Raw genomic sequence first — 20,078 nt, forward strand, 5'->3', positions numbered from 1 at the left:
AGTTTTGACTGAGATGAGCGGGAACTGTACTTCCTCAGTGGTAGGGAGGCGAGCAGGCCAGAGGTGGATGAACGCAGTGCCCTTGTTTGGGTGTAGGGCCTGATCAGAGCCTGGAGGTACTGAGGTGCCGTTCCCCTCACAGCTCCGTAGGCAAACACCATGGTCTTGTAGCGGATGCGAGCTTCAACTGGAAGCCAGTGGAGAGAGCGGAGGAGCGGGGTGACGTGAGAGAACTGGGGAAGGTTGAACACCAGACGGGCTGCGGCGTTCTGGATGAGTTGTAGGGGTTTAACGGCACAGGCAGGGAGCCCAGCCAACAGCGAGTTGCAGTAATCCATATCTTCAACCACCAACTTACCATCCTGAGACAAGGCTGAGTATAGCCCACAAAGATCTCCGCCATGGCACAACCCAAGGGGGGGCGCCAACCCAGACAGGATGACCACATCAGTGAATCAACCCACTCAGGTGACGCACCCCTTCCAAGGACGGCATGAGAGAGCCCCAGTAAGCCAGTGACTCAGCCCAGAATAACTTTTTCTCAGAGCAGTGTTTTTTCTAAGAGCAGTGTTGTTAGTATTATGGTAGCAATATATATTTTTAATCATATGCATGCAATCATATTCATGCAAGCAGTCATTTCATAAGACATGATCAGTGCTTGACTTGGACAGGAGCTCACAGGAGCTGATTACTGGCAAATGTTCTACTGCTTGAGCTCCTGTTCCTCTTTAATAATATTAGCTCAAAACGTATTGTGGTGCTCCTGCAAATTTACATAAACAGTACAGCCAGACTATCCTGTCTCAACATCTGTATTCTATGATTTACACTTTACTTCGGACTGTAAGCAATCGCTTGGAGACAGTAACTATGGTGACCACTTACGTCATCGCATAGTGGCTCGCATACTCTTTATGACGTCAACTACCCTGCAGAATGCTTTGGAAACCCCGGAGTGCTGTTACCATAGATACTGGCGGGGGGAGGGGTGGAGTTTAGAGGAAGCGGAAGTGTTTGCGCAGGCGGAAGTGGTACTGCCCTGAAAATCCCGAGCAGCGAACGGAGGACAGCTTGGTACTCCCATCGTTTAGAGAAAAAGAAGGATTCAAAATACAAGCTAAATGTGAGTTCACTTGCATAAAAGTTCGATTATATTATTATCTCCGGGTAAGATTGGTAATTGTGGGTTCATAATAACCCAACAATGTCTCCAATCGCTATCTGTGGCGGAAGGTGCCTATTGTGGTTTGGGGCTGGGTACAAGGATTTAGGCCGAGACGTGTGATTGAATAGCGAGCTAGAGCTCACAAGCTAGCTAGGGATTAGGTTATTGTAAACCACGTAGGGCAGATCTCAGATCCAAATCCAAAATGGTACCGTAATGCTGATGTATATATCCACAGAAGACTGTTTTATTTTTGCAAGGCTAATGTTCCCTGCCTGGTCGTCGTGAAATCAAGACTTACAGGAGCTACCTTACCAGCGCTAACAAGCTAATGCTAACGTGACGCTATCTCCAGCTAATTTTACAAGTGAATGGACTGCAATGCACAGGTTTTTGCGATTACACTGGTGCTTAAATAGCTACGAATTAAATTATATTTCGTATATCCAACTCATTGGTAGCATTCAATTACTATAACTGTTGCTAGATAACGTTAGCTGGTTTGCTAACGACAGCTTTCATATTAAAATTCCGCAAGGGAATGCGACAAGAGAGGGCGTTACTAGCGCTCCAGCTCCATCTTCAATGCCGGACTGGAATCTAGCAAGCTTGCGCTTTAGCGATTAGGTTTGGCTACCGATTTTATAGCGCAATGGTGCAGTATTTCCGCCATGGACGTTACATTTGACATCCGTGATCATAACTAGTTAGCGAGTATTTGCTAACGATCGAAAGATGGTTAGTAAAACACAGTGACATTTAAGACACATCCTTGGTAATGTAGGATACCATACTGTCATAGTATACCAGTTTTATTTTATTTTTTATAAATAAACTGATCTCAACTGGCGCAAGTGACACAGCCATTGTGAGCAAATCTGACTTTATCACAGTCGAAATTGACTTGAGATAACATGGCCACAAGAGCCGTGTAACTAACTATACATGGCCATAATAATACATTGGTTTAACAATAAAGCTAAGATCACCTGCTGCGTTTTCACTACTGCACGTTATTTCTTAGGGATGTATGTCCTTTGAAAACATGCCTTGCGTCTAGAGCTGGGTTTCACGTAAAAGTTATATGGTTAATTTCCTATAATGGTTGTTTAGAAGGAGAAAGTCTGCTGATTATGGCTTAAACTTTCTAGAGCCCCAATGGGGACAAATCGACATTTCTAAGAATGTCGTGTTTTCAAGATAGATTATCAGAAAACCACAATTTTGGAGTTTGTTTAGTTGTGGCCAGTCCTTCTGTAGCACAGTTGGTAGAGCATGGCGCTTGTAACGCCAGGGTAGTGGGTTCGATTCCCGGGACCACCCATATGTAGAATGTATGCACACATGACTGTAAGTCGTTTGGATAAAAGCGTCTGCTAAATGGCATATATTATTATTATATATTAAGTTTGCTCAAATATAATACCTAACATTTACCAAGCTGATCTTATATTGTCCTATGTCAGCATTATTTAGATGTTCCGGTGTGGACAATATTTTCTTTAACATTAAATTTGTATTACTGGCCCAGAGAAAGGGGTTCCTTTCCTCTCAAAAAAAGTACATGTAATACTGTGTTTTTAAAGTATTTTTAATGACCTTTATTTAGCTAGGCAAGTCATTTAAGAACAAATTATGATTTACAATGATGGCCTGTATGTCAATATATCAAAATAATTCAATCAATGCCTGTATAACAAGAATCACTTTTTTCCATTTTTTTTATGAGTGTTTGTTCTCATGTTGTCGTTTTGTGTCTTGGCTCCTTGTGTGCTGTGCACCTTCCCATTTACACACATACAGCAAGCCCTCCCCCTTACCACTCCCAACAACAAAGATGAGATGACTTCTTTCTCTCCTTTTTTTAAGACAAGAACTTTGAACGTACGATTGTTTGCCATTTTAATATTTGATAATTAACCAATGATATTAGGCCACTCTTGGCCATGATTACAGACACCGGTGTCTTTTGACACTATATAAACGAGTCATCCCGCAGTGTTTGTTTAAAAAACCCTGATGAAGACAGCTTGGCTGTGGAAACATTGGTAATTACATTTTTGCATCTGAGCTCCTAGAGTGTCCGGCTGTTATTATATTTTCGAGGACCTGCCTTACAACAGGCCGACAAGCCCTCCGTCCAGCCTCTCTCAGCCTATTGTGGACAGTCTGAGCACTGATGGAAGGATTGTGCGTTCCTGGTGTAACTCGGGCAGTTGTTGTTGCCATCCTGTACCTGTTCCGCAGGTGTGATGTTTGGATGTACCAATCCTGTGCAGGTGTTGTTACACGTGGTCTGTCTCCCTGTAGCGCTGTCTAAGGCGACACAAAACGCAGAAATAAAAATATAATTCATGCCTTACCTTTGACAAGCTTCTTTTGTTGGCACTCCAATATGTTCCATAAACATCACAAATGGTCCTTTTGTTCGATTAATTCCGTCAATATATATCCAAAATGGCAATTTATTTGTCGCGTTTGATCCAGAAAAACACCGTTCCAACTTGCTCAACGTGACTACAAAATATCTCAAAAGTTACCTGTAAACTTTTGCCAAAACATTTCAATCTACTTTTGTAATACAACTTTAGGTATTTTTTTTACATAAATAATCAATCAAATTTAAGACGGGATGATCTGTGTTCAATACAGGAAGAAAACAGACTGAAGCATGCTTTCTGGTCACGCGCCTCTATCCAACAGTACACTTCAAGTGACCCTCGTTCAAGATGGCCGTACTTCTTCATTACACAAAGGAATTACCTAAATCAATTTCTAAAGACTGTTGACATCCAGTGGAAGCGATAGGAATGCAAGAAGGTTCCTTTAGAAATCTGGATTCCCAATGAAAACCCATTGAAAGAGAGTGAACTCAGGGAAAAAAAATCTGAATGGTTTGTCCTCGGGGTTTTGCCTGCTAAATATGTTCTCTTATACTCACAGACATGATTCAAACAGTTTTAGACACGTCAGAGTGTTTTCTATCCAAATCTACTAATAATATGCATATCTTATCTTCTGGTGATGAGTAGCGGGCAGTTGAATTTGGGGATCCGGACGTGAAAATACTGCCCCCAAGAAGTTAAATTAAATTTAGGGGGGGGGGGACTCTGCTCCATTTATTGAATCGCGAAGCCCACTGATATTGCAAACTGCTTTAATGACTTTCATTGGCAAGATAAGCTAACTTAGGGATGACATGCCAGCAACAAACGCTGATACTACACATCCAAGTATATCGGACCATATTATGAAAGACAAGAATTGTACTTTTGAATTCCGTAAAGTCAGAGTGGAAGAGGTGAGAATTATTGTTGTCTATCAACAATGACAAGCCACCAGGGTCTGACAATCTAGATGGAAAATTACTGACGAGAATGCCACTCCTATTTGCCACATCTTCAATTTAAGCCTACTAGAGAGTGTGTGCCCTCAGGCCTGGAGGGAAGCTAAAGTCATTACGCTACCCTAGGATAGTAAAAGCCCCTTTTTACTGGCTCAAATAGCCAACCAATCAGCCAGTTACCAACCCGTAGTAAACCTCTGGATTTTGTTTTTGACCCGATACAATGCTATTTTACAGTAAACAAATTGACAACAGAATTTCAGCATGCTTATAGGGAAGGACACTCAACAAGGACAGCACTTACTCAAAAAAACTGATTTGACTGAGAAATCTATGATAAAATGATTGTTGGGGCTGTCTTGCTAGACTTCAGTGCAGCTTTTGACATTATTGATCACCGTCTACTCCTGGAAAAACGTTTGTGTTATGGCTTTACACCCCCTGCTATAATGTGGACAAAGAGTTACTTGTCTAACAGAACACAGAGGGTGTTCTTTAATGGAAGCCTATCAAATATAATCCAGTTTGAATCAGGAATTCCTCATGGTAGCTGTTTTTAGGCCCCTTGGTTTTTTACATTTTTACTAACGACATGCCACTGACTAAGGCCAGAGTTTCTATGTATGCGGATGACTCAACATGATACATGTCAGCTACTACAGCGACTGATATGACTGCAACACTCAACAAAGAGCTGCAGTTAGAGTGGGTGGTGAGGAATAAGTTAGCCCTAAATATTTCTAAAACTAAAAGCATTGTATTTGGGTCAAATCATTCACTAAACCTCAACTAAATCTTGTAATAAATCATGTGGAAATTTAGCAAGTTGAGGTGACTAAACCCTGTTTCTAGTCTGCATCGAAATAGCGGTCCTTGTGTACATAGCATCGAGCATGGTGGCGACACAGTTGAGAGTGCCACCAAATGGCTTTGAACACAGCCTGTTGGCTGTTTTGTTGAGCAGTGGTTCAATGCCATGACAGAGGGTAACACTTCGCTGCAGGCGCAGTTGATGAGCTTATTTCTCGAGTCAGTTGTTCGAATGGAGCTAGCTAGTGTGTTCATATGCCTTTGAAATGGCAGCCGCGGTATGACAACCAGCACACATGATTGTGTTACAAACAAACCAGTTGATTGCAGTGAAACCAAACATGACTGGAAAAGTCACATTCTGTGTGGGTTATTTACCTGGAATGTGTCGTCAAATGGAATGAGACGGAATTCACAACACAAGCGGTTCACAAAATGTTTCGTGTTAGGCTATAAAAACGGATTTTATCAAACAAAAGATAATTCACTTGTGTAACAATGAGCATTGGAATTGCAAACAGACGAAGATCGTCAAAGGTAAACTATTTATTTTAATGCAGTTTGTGATTATGTTACGCCTGTGCTGGTTAATTTTTTTATTTTTATGGAGCTCTATGCTCAGATAATTGTATTATTTCGCAGTAAATCCTTTTTTAAATCTGACAACGCAGTTGGATTAGCAAGATTCTAGGCTTTCGATACATGTGAGACACTTGTATTTTCATGAATGTTTAATATGACTATTTATGTAGCGATCACCGTATGTCGTGGAATTTCAGCCCGCTAGCGGGTTCCGTGCGCAGATGGGTTAAGAATGTGAAATGTCAGAATAATAGTGTAGAGTGATTTATATCATCTTTCTTTCTTCACATTCCCAGTGGGTCAGAAGTTTACATACACTCAATTAATATTTGGTAGCAATTGCCTTTTAAATTGTTTAAATTGGGTCAAACGTTTCGGGTAGCCTTCAACAAGCTTCCCACAATAAGTTGGGTGAATTTTTGCACGTTCCTCCTGACAGAACTGGTGTAACTGAGTCAGGTTTGTAGGGCTCCTTGCTCGCATATGCTTTTTCACTTTTGCCCACAAATTTTCTATAGGATTGAGGTCAGGGATTTGTGATGGCCACTCCAATACCTTGACTTTGTTGTCCTTAAGCCATTTTGCCACAACTTTGGAAGTATGCTTGGGGTCATTGTCCATTTGGAAGACCCATTTGCGACCCAGCTTTAACTGCCTGACTGATGTCTTGAGATGTTGCTTCCAATATATCCCCATAATTTTCCTCCCTCATGATGCCATCTATTTTGTGAGGCGCACCCTGTCCCTCCTGCAGCAAAGCACCCCCACAAGATGATGCTGCCACCCCCGTGCATCACGGTTGGGATGGTGTTCTTCGGCTTGCAAGCCTTCCACTTTTTCCTTCAAACATAACGATGGTCATTATGGCCACGCATTTCTATTTTTGTTTCATCAGACCAGAGGGCATTTCTCCAAAAAGTACGATCTTTGTCCCCATGTGAAATTGCAAATCGTAGTCTGGCTTTTTTATGGCGGTTTTGGAGCTATGGCTTCTTCCCTGCTGAGCGACCTTTCAGGTTATTTTGATATAGGACTCGTTTTACTGTGGATATTAGATACTTTTGTACCTGTTTCCTCCAGCATCTTCACAAGGTCCTTTTGCTGTTGTTCTGGGATTGATTTGCACTTTTCGCATTAAAGTACGTTAATCTTTTGGAGACAGAACGCCTTCCTGAGTGGTATGACGGCTGCGTGGTACCATGGTGTTTATACTTGCATACTATTATTTGTACAGATGAGCGTGGTACCTTCAGGCATTTGGAAGGTCAGACTAGTGGAGGTGTACAATTTTTCTTGCCTGATTTCTTTTGATTTTCCCATGATGTCAAGCAAAGAGGCACCGAGTTTGAAGGTAGGCCTTGAAATACATCTACTGGTACACCTCCAATTGACTCAAATGATGTCAATTAGCCTATCAGAAGCTTCTAAAGCCATGACTTCATTTTCCGGAATTTTCCAAGCTAAAAATTATTTTTCCAAGGTAAAAATCTGTCATTCTGTCCCTGAGCAAGGCAGTTAACCCACTGTTCCCTGGGCGCCGAAGATGCCGATGAATGCAGCCCTCTACACAACTGATTCAGAGGGGTTGGGTTAAATGCGGAAGACACATTTCAGTTGAATGCATTCAGACATTCAACGGACTAGGTAACAGTAAATTAAAGGAATGGGTTTCTATGGCTGGATTTTTCCTTTAAGTTGTTTGGCAAATGCACATGTTTTTAGAAACTTTAACCTGCTCTTTTCTGGTTAGGAAATCCAAAAGTTTGCCTGCATGAAAAAATATTTGAAAAGGTTGCTTTTTGGTAAGCTAAAGCTCCTTTCCCTTTGTCAATTACCCACACTGCGCTGTAGTCTCTTCAATCACAAGGCAGTTAATACTATCGTCACCCATCAGAATATTATCACCCATCAGAATATTGTAACTCTAATCTGGTCTTTAGGCTACATCTATTATTACTACATCTATGTGTGAAATTAGTTTTGATATAGTTTAGGTCAGGTGTCACTAGCCTTCTCAAGATCACTTTCTGAGTCAAAATGCAACCCGAGATCTACTGCTCAGATTTTCTTTTAACGCGTCTTAAAACATTTAAGTCTATGCAACACTAACCTATTAAAAACAGTACTGTAGCAATGAGATTTGTGCAGTTGGCCCAATACTTTATCACCGCACATTTGCTTTGCTTGAATTTCCCTCCCAATGCATTGTCCCCCGCCCCCCAAAAAAGTTCATTTAAAACTGTGAGTTATATGATCACAGCGGTAATAGATAAGTCATTGTATTACTTTTGAGTCACAGCTGATTGAGCATACATTTAAATAATTTGCTTATTTTTTACTTTACTGGGCTGATGGTGCCTGCATCTGATGGTCAGTCTCAGCAGAGGGAGAGAGCAGCTGACTGAGGGTCTGCCTCAATGTCCTGCCGCTTTCCCTTTCCTCTGCTGACACTGACCAAAAAGGGACACCGTTTTCTAGCTGATGACAACTCACGCACCACAAATTCATGCTGTGAACAGAGAAAGTGAAATATTCCTGGATATTAAAAAAGAACCAAGACGCTAATAAAAACGCAAGCCTATCGATACACTTTCCTACTCATTCGTTACAGCTGCAGCGCTGGTTGTAGCATGAGTGGAAGTGGGAAGAATATGCATTTTATGGCTTATAAAGGTGTTGAATAAAAAGAGTTGACAGTGCTGAGTAAGGACTTACATGAACTCATTAAGACAGCAGCTCTCGTCATGGTTTAAAAATAAAAAATCTCGCAGTATCAGCTTTAATGTAGCTTTTTTAAAATTCCTGCTACATTACTGCAGACACGGTAAACTGAGCCACACGATTGGCCAGCGGTAGGCCTTTAGTGCACTTGATTTACTCTCCGGGCCAGCCTGGAAGGCAGGGTCCGTAACTTCAGACACGTGTTTCAAAATGCAAACTCTTTGCCTGCTCAGGCCAGCTAGTGGGTGCACCTATTACCTTTTTTACAGAAATGTTTGGCGATCGACTGAAAGCGACCGGTTGGTGACCACTGGTTAGGGTGTAGTTTCAATCTATTTTAATTGTATTTTTGTTCAACTAGGCAAGTCCGCTAAGAACAAATTCTTATTTTGCAATGATGGCCTAACCCGGACGACACTAGGCCAATTGTGCCCGCCCTATGGGACTCCTGATGACGTCTGGTTGTGATACAGCCCGGGATCGAACCAGAGTCTGTAGTGATGCCTCTAGCACTGAGATGCAGTGTTTTAGACTGCTGTGCCACTCGGGAGCCATGGGCCATTGTCAGATGGCAGCCAAGTGCAAGGGGGGAAAATTACATGTCCTCAGTGTTTTGAATAGACTTAAGAAAAGTCAAGGATGGGGGGGCATGACTTTGCAAATGGCAGAATAATTCAAATGTTAAATTCATATGACCTCAATGATGCTCTCTGAGTTTAGTTGTCTATGATTAGTCTCTCCTCGGTCATCTTTCAGATACCCACGTGATGTTGTATGCTCCTGAAAACCAATGAGTAGATGGGAGAGGTGGGACTTCCAGTGTGTCAAGTGTCTCAAAAATAGACAAGTTATATTTTATCGTTTGACTACGCATACTCTCGTTCAGGCCTGTGAGCGGCGTGGGTGAAATGGTTGAATAACATGTACACTACCAGTCAAAAGTTTGGACACACATACTCATTCAAGGGTTTGTTATTATTTTTTTAATTATTATTTTCTACATTGTAGAATAATAGTGAAGACATCAACTATGAAATAACACATTAAATCCTGTTGTAACCAAGAAAGTGTTAAACAAATCCAAATATATTTGAGATAATTCAAAGTAGCTACCCTTTGCCTTGATGACAGTTTTGCACAGTCTTGGCATTCTCTCAACCAGCTTCCCCTGGAATACTTTTCCAACAGTCTTGAAGGAGTTCCCACATATGCTGAGCACTTGTTGGCTGATTTTCCTTCACTCTGCAGTCCAACTCATCCCAAACCATCTCAAGGCCAGGTCATCTGATGCAGCACTCCGTCACTCTCTTTCTCGGTCAAATAGCCCTTATACAGCCTGGAGGTGTGTTCGGTCATTGTCCTGTTGAAAAACAAATGATAGTCCCAATAAGCGCAAACCAGATGCGATGACATATCGCTGCAGAATGCTGTGGTTGCCATGCTGGTTAAGTGTGCCTTTTAATTCTAAATAAATTAAGAATATTGTCACCAGCAAAGCACCATAACACCACCTCCTCCATGCTTCATGGTGGGAACCACGCATGTGCCGATCATCCGTTCACCTACTCTGCATCTCAGAAAGACACGGTGGTTCGAACCAAAAATGTCTAATTTGGACTCTTCAGACCAAAGGAGATTTTCACCTGTCTATTGTCCATTGCTCTCTTATTATTGGTGTCTGTTGGTAGTGGATTCAACCATGATGGCCTGATTCACACAGTCTCCTCTGAACCGTTGATTTTGAGATGTCTGTTACGTGAAGCATTTATTTGGGCTACAATTTCTGAAGCTGGTAACTCTAATGAACTTATCCTCTGCAGCAGAGGTAACTCTGGGTCTTGATGGATGATGGGTTTTTGTAACTCTACTTGAAGAAATGTTCCGTATTAACTGACCTTTGTCTTAAAGTAATGATGGACTGTCATTTCTCTTTGCTTATATGAGCTGTTCTTACCATAACATGGACTTGGTCTTTAACCAAATAGAGCTATCTTCTGTATATCACCACTACATTGTCACAACATAAATGTTGGGCTCAAACGTATTAAGGAGGAAAGAAATTCCACAAATTGACTTTTAACAAGGCACACCTGCTAATTGAAATGCATTCCAGGTGAATACCTCATGAAGCTGGTTGAGAGAATGCCAAGAGAGTGCAAAGCTGTCATCAAGACAAAGGGTGGCTACTTTGAAAAATCTTAAGTAAAAATATATATTTGGATTTGTTAAACACGTGTTATTTCATAGTTTTGATGTCTTCACTATTATTCTACAATTGTAGAAAATAGTACAAATGTGGCCTCCCGAGTGGCGTAGTGGTCGAAGGCACTGCATCGCAGTTGCTAGCTGTGCCACTAGAGTTCCTGGTTCGAGTCGAGGCTCTGTTACAGCCGGCCGCGAACGAGAGACTTATGGGGTGGCGCACAACTGGCCCAGCGTCATCCGGGTTAGGCGAGGGTTTGGCTGGCAGGGATGTCCTTGTTCCATCGTGCTCTAGCGACTCCTGTGGCTGGCCGGGTGCATGCACGCTGACACGGTCGCCAGGTGTAGTGTTTCCTCTGACACGTTGGTGTCGTACGGGAGTTGCAGCAATGAGACAAGACTGTAACTACCAATTGGACACAACGAAATTGGGGAGAAAATGGGTTAAAAGTAAAAACAAAAAATCAAGATAAACCAGCGAATGAGTAGGTCTCCAAACCTTTTGACTGGTACATTTATTTTGCAACGCTCGTGCACGGAATGTAGCCGTTGTGGTTTGCATGTTAGGGAGTAGTTCCTGACTGGTAACTGAAAGGTTTTATGATGTTTATTAATCAATTTGATCGTGTAGCCTACTGAATACTCAATCATTTTCCATTTGAAGAACACTTGCAGGTTTTGGGTCAGTTCCATTTAAATTCAGTCAAGTAAACCTGCTTTTCAGTTTACTTCCAGAATTAACTGAATTGAAATGAAATTGACCCGGACATGTCTGGACATGCTATTGGGTTGTCTTTATATCAGTATATTAATGCATATTTAAAAATCCTAATCATTATCAGTCAGAAATGAGGCCCTCCCTTAGCTGAGAGAGACGTCTGTGCTAATAGGCTATTGGTTTGTTGGGCATTTTATTACGGCTAATAACTGAGTATTCAGTAGGCTACATGATAAAACGGATTAATAAAATCAGAACATTATAAAACTTTTCAGGACCCACAGAGGTGCACATTAATGTTCTAGCCCAGCACAAGCACACCAGATGCATCTAATCAGGTCTGTTAGTATACGACTAGATAAAACATGTTCATCCCCTTGGGTCCACAGTACTAGGATTGTAGAATGGGTAACCTCATACTTTCTAACATTACTAATAACTGTTGCTTGGTGTGACTATGACCACAATAACTCTGTGCCATTTCACAGCCTCGACATGGACAAGAACGACCTGGTACAGAAGGCTAAGCTGGCCGAGCAGGCCGAACGCTATGACGACATGGCGGCGGCGATGAAAGCGGTGACGGAGCAGGGCGGTGAGCTCTCCAACGAGGAGCGCAACCTGCTGTCGGTGGCCTACAAGAATGTGGTGGGGGCGCGTCGCTCCTCCTGGCGCGTCATCTCCAGCATCGAGCAGAAGACCGAGGGCAACGAGAAGAAGCAGCAAATGGCCCGTGAATACCGCGAGAAGATTGAGGCCGAGCTGCAGGACATCTGCAAGGATGTGCTGGTGAGAGAGCTTGCTAGTCTATGCAAGCGAGAGCTTGCTAGTCTATGTGCCTCCATCGCTTTTAAAGGAGTCCCTTGATGCTATGGGACGGGGTGATATAACGTGACACTGGGGCTAGAGTTACATTCATTTAGAGTCCAGGCAATTTTGGAATGTGGTTGGAAGTGGAAATTGTACAGGGAAAATGCCCTATTTACACAACAAGCATTTTTTCATTTAGTGTGAATGTGAGCTGGAATGAATTTGACACCAAAGCAAGGTTGCAGAGCATCTATTTTTGGTTAATCTTTTGTTTGGTCCTGTGTGTTGAAAGAGTGGAGTTGACTGACACCCAATCAACCCCTTTTCTTGGTTTTAGGCACTCCTCGACAATTACCTCATTGCCAATGCGACTCAGGCAGAAAGCAAGGTGTTCTACCTTAAAATGAAAGGTGACTACTACAGATATCTGTCCGAGGTGGCATCTGGAGACTCAAAAAAGAGTAAGTAGATCTCTGTTCTGTGAGGAAGCTTCCGAGTTACACTGTTGCCAAGAACCCATAATCGTTAATTGGCCACTTTTGCTCAGCCTCTGATTATCATGGAAATAAGCAAAACCTACATTTTTATAATCTGCTGCTTGCAGTGCTTTTTAAGGCTTAAGTGGTATCATCACTGGCCTGATTTGATGTCCACAGTACATAATATCTAGACAATGTTCAATCAGTATCCATTATACAGGAGATGCTCTGTGAAATGTAACATTAATTCTCTTCAACAAAAGCATGATGAGTAAATGGTGTTAATTCATTGGGCCCCTTCTCTCCCCATCACAGCCACAGTGGAGAACTCCCAGCAGGCCTACCAGGAGGCATTTGACATCAGCAAGAAGGACATGCAGCCGACACACCCCATCAGGCTGGGCCTCGCTCTCAACTTTTCCGTCTTCTATTACGAGATCCTCAACTCCCCCGAGCAGGCCTGCAGTTTGGCGAAGGCGGTGGGGCACCGTTATACGCTCACACACGTTACACCATCACACTGCAGTGACTGCGTGATACAGAAGGAGCCTTTTTTAGCCTCCGAATCAATACGGAGTGCAAACACGCCCCTCCTGCTCAGATTTTTTTACACAAACCTGCTCGTTAACACCGGTGCTTGTGCTGTTGGCATTTGCCAAATGTTTAAATGAAAAATTGACTGTTGTGATGGTGCTTTGTCATCTGGAGTACCAAGCTTTGTCAATTGGTAGTGTTTTGGAGGCATTTTATGCTGTGGTATTCTGGGCCTTATAAAACATGTTTTTTTTTACCCCCTTCCATATACCTATTTTCCCTATAGGCTTTCGACGAAGCGATCGCCGAACTTGACACCTTGAACGAGGACTCTTACAAAGACAGCACCTTGATCATGCAGCTACTAAGGGACAATCTCACTGTAAGTGCTTACCGCCAATATAAAACATGTTTTTTTTTTTACCCCCTTGTCATGCCATTCAAATGCATTATCGTTCCATAGACTTGGAACTGAATGCCTCGAGTGTATGAATCATTGGATTTTGTTTTTTTTCCCCCTTTACAGCTGTGGACATCAGAAAACCAGGGTGACGAGGGGGATGCCGGCGAAGGGGAGAACTAAAGGCGTTGCACATCACTGTTAATCCACCCACACTCTTCTTTCTCTTATTTTACACATATACAGCCCATACATCCCTGCTCCATCCAGCCCCCTCCCTTTCTGTATGACAAGCAGCATGAATTGTACCTGACCTACCAGTTGTGCCCTTTCTCAGATATGCTCAGTTGTTAACAAGCAGAGTATTGTTTTGTGAGGATAAAAGAAAAATAAATTTACCCGGTTGAGTGGCAAGGCCATTCACCCCCCTTTCCCTTTTGATTCTCTCCTAACATTTCATAAAGATATGTTCTTTCACCTAGCAAGATATGCATTTTAATATCCTTTTTTGCTTTGCTAGTGTACTGGCGATTGCTGGTTTTTATTCAAAAAGGTCATTAAACTGTCCGTTTATTTTCAACAAACACTGTGATGCTTAGTTTTTCTCCACATAATCACAAGTTCTGGTCGCTAAAATTCAGTACTGTATGTAGCAGTGCAATTCTGCTGTGGCCTCATAGAGAATGGTAGGAGAGGTTGTATTGTGACACTGACTAACATGCATATTGCTGTGTATTGTACATTTTGGATCTGGAACTAAAAATGAATACAAGGGACCCCAGGTTTTGCCATTCAATATGTATGTCCAGCTGAAAAGAAAAAAAACATTCCATTAGAACCTAACATTAAAGGTAGACTCAGCGAAATAACGTTGCAGCACTGCAGATATTGAGATGAGCAAGTCTTACACGGTCACACAGTATCTGTGCATGCGCACAGGTTTGCGTCACATTGTTAGTGTGGTAGGTACGAGACCAAAACAGAGTGAAAGTTGAGCTCCCACTTCAGCGCTCTTCGTTGCGGAAATAGACCCACTATGCTGTTTACTTTCTGCATTGATGTCATTTCGCTGAGTCTACCTTCAAACGGGAGCATTCTCCTAGTGGTATGTACTAGAACAGTTGACAAAAAGGTGCTGTTTGACATTAGTATAATAATACTATTTTGTTCTTAAATGTTACTTTTTTGCTTTGCGTAATAGTGACTTGCACATTGGTTCAAAACTGTAAATTGTAAACCCTTTTAAAATACATTTTAAATCTCTTAAATTTTGTTAACCTGCTTGCAAAAAAATACCTTAAAGCTGTTTTACGTTGAACTTTTACATATTGGTTATTAAAGCCTTTCTTGAAGGCCTTATGCTGACAGTCCAAACTGACCAGTCAAAAGTTAGATTTCATAAAGGAAACAATAAGAGAATGCACGCTCTTGCCCACGAAGAGTGTGTAAGCAAGTCCCCTGATGTAAATTGTGTCAGTCAGAGATGGCATTGATGCTTTTGTTTTGTGTATCTCCAGACTTTAAGGGTCTATCAGAGGAGACCATATTGTAGTGGAATGCGGTCAGTGGATGGGTTAGATTCTGGAGTAGTGCAAGGAACTTGAGGTAGCTGAATTCACTCAGTGTCACAATACTTTGTCATCACCATAACATTCCACTTAGGTGTTGAATTCATCTGGTTCAGTCTTGCTGAAGACAATGTTTCATGCACTGAAAAAAATCTCCCCGTTAGCTGAATAAATGGCAGTTATTCTACGCTTAATAAAAAAAATGCAGTAGTGAATGTGGAACCGAGCCTGTCTGTATATCTGGTATCTCCAATTGCTTTGTTTTTACTGACCAGTATTCTGCCTAAAGTTTGCTTCTGTGATGGTTTATATTGCTTAGCGCGCACGTGGTTGTGAAAATTTAGAATAGCATTAAAACAAAAATACACAAAAAAACAACCCCTGGTTATTGACGTAATACTAGATTTGTATGTCTTTTAAAACAGTTCTAGTTTCACCCTACATGTTATCAGGAAAATGTAAAAGACAATTTAAAGTGAAATAAAAGTTTTATCAGTTCCAAATTGTCCTGTTTTGTTTTTGTAACGAGTGGTTTGTCTGACAGAGTTAAACACTTGCATACATTTTTACTTAGTCTGATAAGCATTATTTGATGTTAAATTAAAACAGGCTAATTATTTAGTTGACCTCAAAGGCTGCATTTACAGCCCAATTCTGATCTTTTTTTCACTAATTGGTTTTTCAACCAATCAGATCAGCGATTGGTCAAAAGAACAATTAGTGGGAAAAATGTCTGAAATGGGCTGCCTGTGTACATGCAGCCAAAGAAGATTCAATCAGATCAAGTATTAACCGGATAGCCAACACCCGGATAGCTGATGTTTTGGCAGTGTAGATGCATTGGAGCTGTCAAATTGGTGAGAAGCAGCTCTTGATCATTGTCATTAAAGCCACACCTTCCTGCTTGCATTAAGATGTTCAGAATGAGAAAGTGTAGGCTATATAGAAATTACGCTTAAATTTGAAATAATGAATGAGGATTTCTATCAACAGAATTGAGTAGATTAGGCCTACAAGTCACATTCCACTGTTCGAACGTGTGAACAAGGCTGCATGGGATTGCTCTTAATGCAACTCCGTGCAGCCAATGGCAATGTCCACTTTAGGTATAACGCCAGGAGCTGCTTTTGGATTTGACAGCTCTAGCGCAGCTCACCTTTGACACTGCCAAAACAACCGCTATGCTGATGTCTGAAAGCGGATCTGATTGAATAGAGAACTTAATATATTCCTCAGGCGTCCTATTTTTATTTGGTCCTTTCTACTATGGGCTCTTGAATTAGGCTACATACTATTGCACACAACCTAGAAATTGAAATGAAGCGTCAGGGCACTAGATACATCTTGAAGTGCAGTCATTGACCACAATGAAGATAAATGGGGGAAATTATTATTTTGCTACATCAACAAAAGATTGCCAAATATCAAAATTGATTGAATAGCCCCAGGAATTGACCAGCAGTTCTGAAAATCTGAGGATAGTCATTTCTGTGGGGCTCCCTCTTTGAAGTCTGGTTACTCTCATGGATTAATCCTATTTAGGGAGTTTTTCCTTTAAACTCCCCAACACTGCTTATTTCCTATGGGATCATCATGGCACTTGCTTTCTCTTTAAAATTAAATGTTGTGATCGGCCAACCACGAACCCAGTATAGTATGTACCTTGCATTATTTAACAGCATTTAAAACATGTAAAAAAGGTTAGTTGGGGAAAACAGGGTTGTGGGTCATGCAGTTGAAGATAAAATAAACAAAAATACAAAACACAGCTGAAAATAATTTAGTCAGCGAACCTAAAATTAAGAAACTCTGCATAGTTTCCCTGCAGTCAAGTGGCTTACAGTATTATTATAGACTTCCTAGCAATCTACTGCAGAGCCTGCAGAGGTCTGAATGCCTACTACAAAAGATACATCTCATACATTATACACATTAGCAGCATGTAGAAATGTTTCTTATACCCTTTTAAAAATCCACCTTTCCAGAAATAAGTCTCTCACTGTATGTGCCACTTGTTGTAGACCCCCTCAACCCCCAGCTGCACCCTGCACACCATATGTGAATTAATCATCCCCAACTACCCTCATTTATCTTCAGAGTTTGTACTGTTAGGTGACCTTTTAAACTGGGATAAGTAACACTGTTCCCTGGTGATGTAGACCCCCTCAACCCCCCCTGCACACCATATTTGTGAATTAATCCCCCTCATTTATCTTCAGAGTTTGTACTGTTAGCAAACTCCGGTGGATTAAACTGGGATATGCTTAACACCCCGGCTTCTACTTTTAAAAATCCACCCAGAAATAAGTCTCTCAGCCACTTAGTAGTCCTACACTTAACACCCGGCCGTTACAATCTAAACTAGATGCCCTCAATCTCACACAAATGATCATGGAATCTAACAGGTACAACCCTAAATCCATAAACATGGGCACCCTCATCGATATCATCCTGACCAACCTGCCCTCTAAATACACCTCTGCTGTCTTCAACCAGGATCTCAGCGATCACTCCCTGCGTCCATAATGGGTCCGCGGTCAAACAAACACCCGTCATCACTGTCAAACGCTCCCTAAAACACTTCAGCGAGCAGGCCTTTCTAATCGACCTGGCCCGGGTATCCTGGAAGGATATTGACTTCTTTCCGTCAGTAGAGAATGCCTGGTTATTCTTTAAAAGTGCTTTCCTCACCATCTTAAATAAGCATGCCTCATTAAAAAAAGGTATAGCCCTTGGTTCACTCCAGATCTGACTGCCCTTAACCAGCACAAAAACATCCTGTGGCGTACTGCATTAGCATCAAATTGCCTCCGCGATATGCAACTTTTCAGGGAAGTTATGAACCAATATACACAGGCAGTTAGGAAAGCAAAGGCCAGCTTTTTCAAACAGAAATTTGCATCCTGTAGCATAAACTACAATAAATTCTGGGACACTGACAAGTCCATTGAGAATAAGAGCACCTCCTGCCAGCTGCCCATTGCACTGAGGCTAGGAAACACTGTCACCACAGAATAATCTACAATAATCGAGAATTTTTCTACGGGCTGGCCATTCTTTTCACCTGGCTCCTCCTACCCCGGTCAACAGCTCTGCACCCCCCACAGCAAATTGCCCAAGCCTCCCCCATTTCTCCTTCACCCAAATCCAGATAGCTGTGGTTCTGAAAGAGCTGCAAAATCTTGACCCCTACAAATCAGCGGTGCTAGACAATCTGGACCCTCTCTTTCTAAAATTAACCCGCCACAATTGTTAAAACCCCTATTACTAACCTCTTCAACCTCTCTTTCGTATCGTCTGACATCCCTAAATATTGGAAAGCTGCCGCGGTAATCCCCTTCTTCAAAGGGGGAGACACCCTAGACCCAAACTGTTACAGACTATCTATCCTACCCTGCCTTTCTAAAGTCTTCGAAAGCCAAGTTAACAAACAGATCACCGACAATTCCGAATCCCACCATACCTTCTCCGCTATAGAATCTCGTTTCCGAGCTGGTCGGAAATGGGTGCACATCAGCCAAGCTCAAAGTCCAAATCAATATCATAACCACCATCGATAAAAGACAATACTGTGCAGCCGTCTTCATCCACCTGGCCAAGGCTTTCGACTCTGTCAATCACCGCATTCTTATCGGCAGACTCGGTTTCTTAAATGACTGCCTCGCCTGGTTCAGACTGAGTTCAGTGTGTCAAATCGGAGGGCGTGTTGTCCGGACCTCTGGCAGTCTCTATGGGGGTGCCACAGGGTTCAATTCTCGGGCCCAAATGTTCCTCTGTATACATCAATGATGTCGCTCTTGCTGCTGGTGATACTCTGATCCACCTCTACGCAGACGACGCCATTCTGTATACTTCTGTATTCTTCTTTGGACACTGTGTTAACAAACCTCCAGACATGCTTCAATTCCATACACCTCTACTTCCGTGGCCTCCAACTGCTCTTAAATGCAAGTAAAACTAAGTGCATGCTTTTCAACCCACTGCTTCCCGCATCCTCCCACCCGACTAGCATCACTACTCTGGACGTTTCTGACTTAGAATATGTGGACAACTACAAATACCTAGGTGTCTGGTTAGACTACAAACTCTCCTTCCAGACTCACATCAAGCATCTCCAATCCAAAATTAAATCTAGAATTGGCTTCCAATTTTGCAACAAATAATCCTTCACTCATGTTGCCAAACATACCCTCGTAAAACTGACTATCCTACCGATCCTTGACTTTGGCGATGTCGTTTACAAAATAGCCTCCAACACTCTACTCAGCAAATTGGATGCAGTCTATCAAAGTGCCATCGATTTTGTCACCAAAGCCCCATATACTACCCACCACTGCAACCTGTATGCTCCCGTTGGCTGGCCCTCGCTTCATATTCGTCGCCAAACCCACTGGCTCCAGGTCATCTATAAGTCTTTGCTAGGTAAAGCCCTGTCTTATCTCAGCTCACTGGTCACCATAGCAACACACACCCGTAGCACACGCTCCAGCAGGTATATCTCATTGATCACCCCCAAAGCCAACTCCCAAAGCCTTTCCTTCCAATTCTCTGCTGCCAATGACTGGAACGAATTGCAAAAATCACTGAAGCTGGAGACTCATATTGCTAGGTAAAGCCCCGTCTTATCTCAGCTCACTGGTCACCATAGCAGCACCCACCTGTAGCACGCGCTCCAGCAGGTATATTTCACTGGACACCCCCAAAGCCAACTCCCAAAGCCTTTCCTTCCAATTCTCTGCT

At 42.2% G+C, this 20,078-nt stretch overlaps 1 protein-coding gene across 1 annotated transcript; it reads left to right on the forward strand.

Moving 5' to 3' along the window:
- Window positions 1-957: 957 nt before the first annotated feature.
- On the forward strand, window positions 958-15,841 carry ywhaba (tyrosine 3-monooxygenase/tryptophan 5-monooxygenase activation protein, beta polypeptide a). The gene is made up of 6 exons (XM_035754783.2): window positions 958-1,126; window positions 12,036-12,336; window positions 12,695-12,818; window positions 13,152-13,315; window positions 13,657-13,752; window positions 13,897-15,841. Exons 2-6 carry the CDS (start codon window positions 12,043-12,045, stop codon window positions 13,951-13,953), a joined length of 735 nt encoding a protein of 244 aa, XP_035610676.1. The 5' UTR covers window positions 958-1,126; window positions 12,036-12,042; the 3' UTR covers window positions 13,954-15,841.
- Window positions 15,842-20,078: the final 4,237 nt, after the last annotated feature.

The sequence above is a fragment of the Oncorhynchus keta genome, chromosome 37 (assembly GCF_023373465.1).
Source record: "Oncorhynchus keta strain PuntledgeMale-10-30-2019 chromosome 37, Oket_V2, whole genome shotgun sequence".
Lineage (NCBI taxonomy): Eukaryota > Metazoa > Chordata > Actinopteri > Salmoniformes > Salmonidae > Oncorhynchus > Oncorhynchus keta.

Bases quoted from the DNA above. Each gene is read 5' to 3' on its own strand.
- ywhaba (XM_035754783.2), top strand. From the start codon at position 12,043: ATGGACAAGAACGACCTGGTACAGAAGGCTAAGCTGGCCGAGCAGGCC. The intron at 12,337-12,694 runs GTGAGAGAGCTT...TCTTGGTTTTAG, and splicing joins ACATCTGCAAGGATGTGCTG to GCACTCCTCGACAATTACCT. The intron at 13,316-13,656 runs GTGGGGCACCGT...TTTTCCCTATAG, and splicing joins CCTGCAGTTTGGCGAAGGCG to GCTTTCGACGAAGCGATCGC.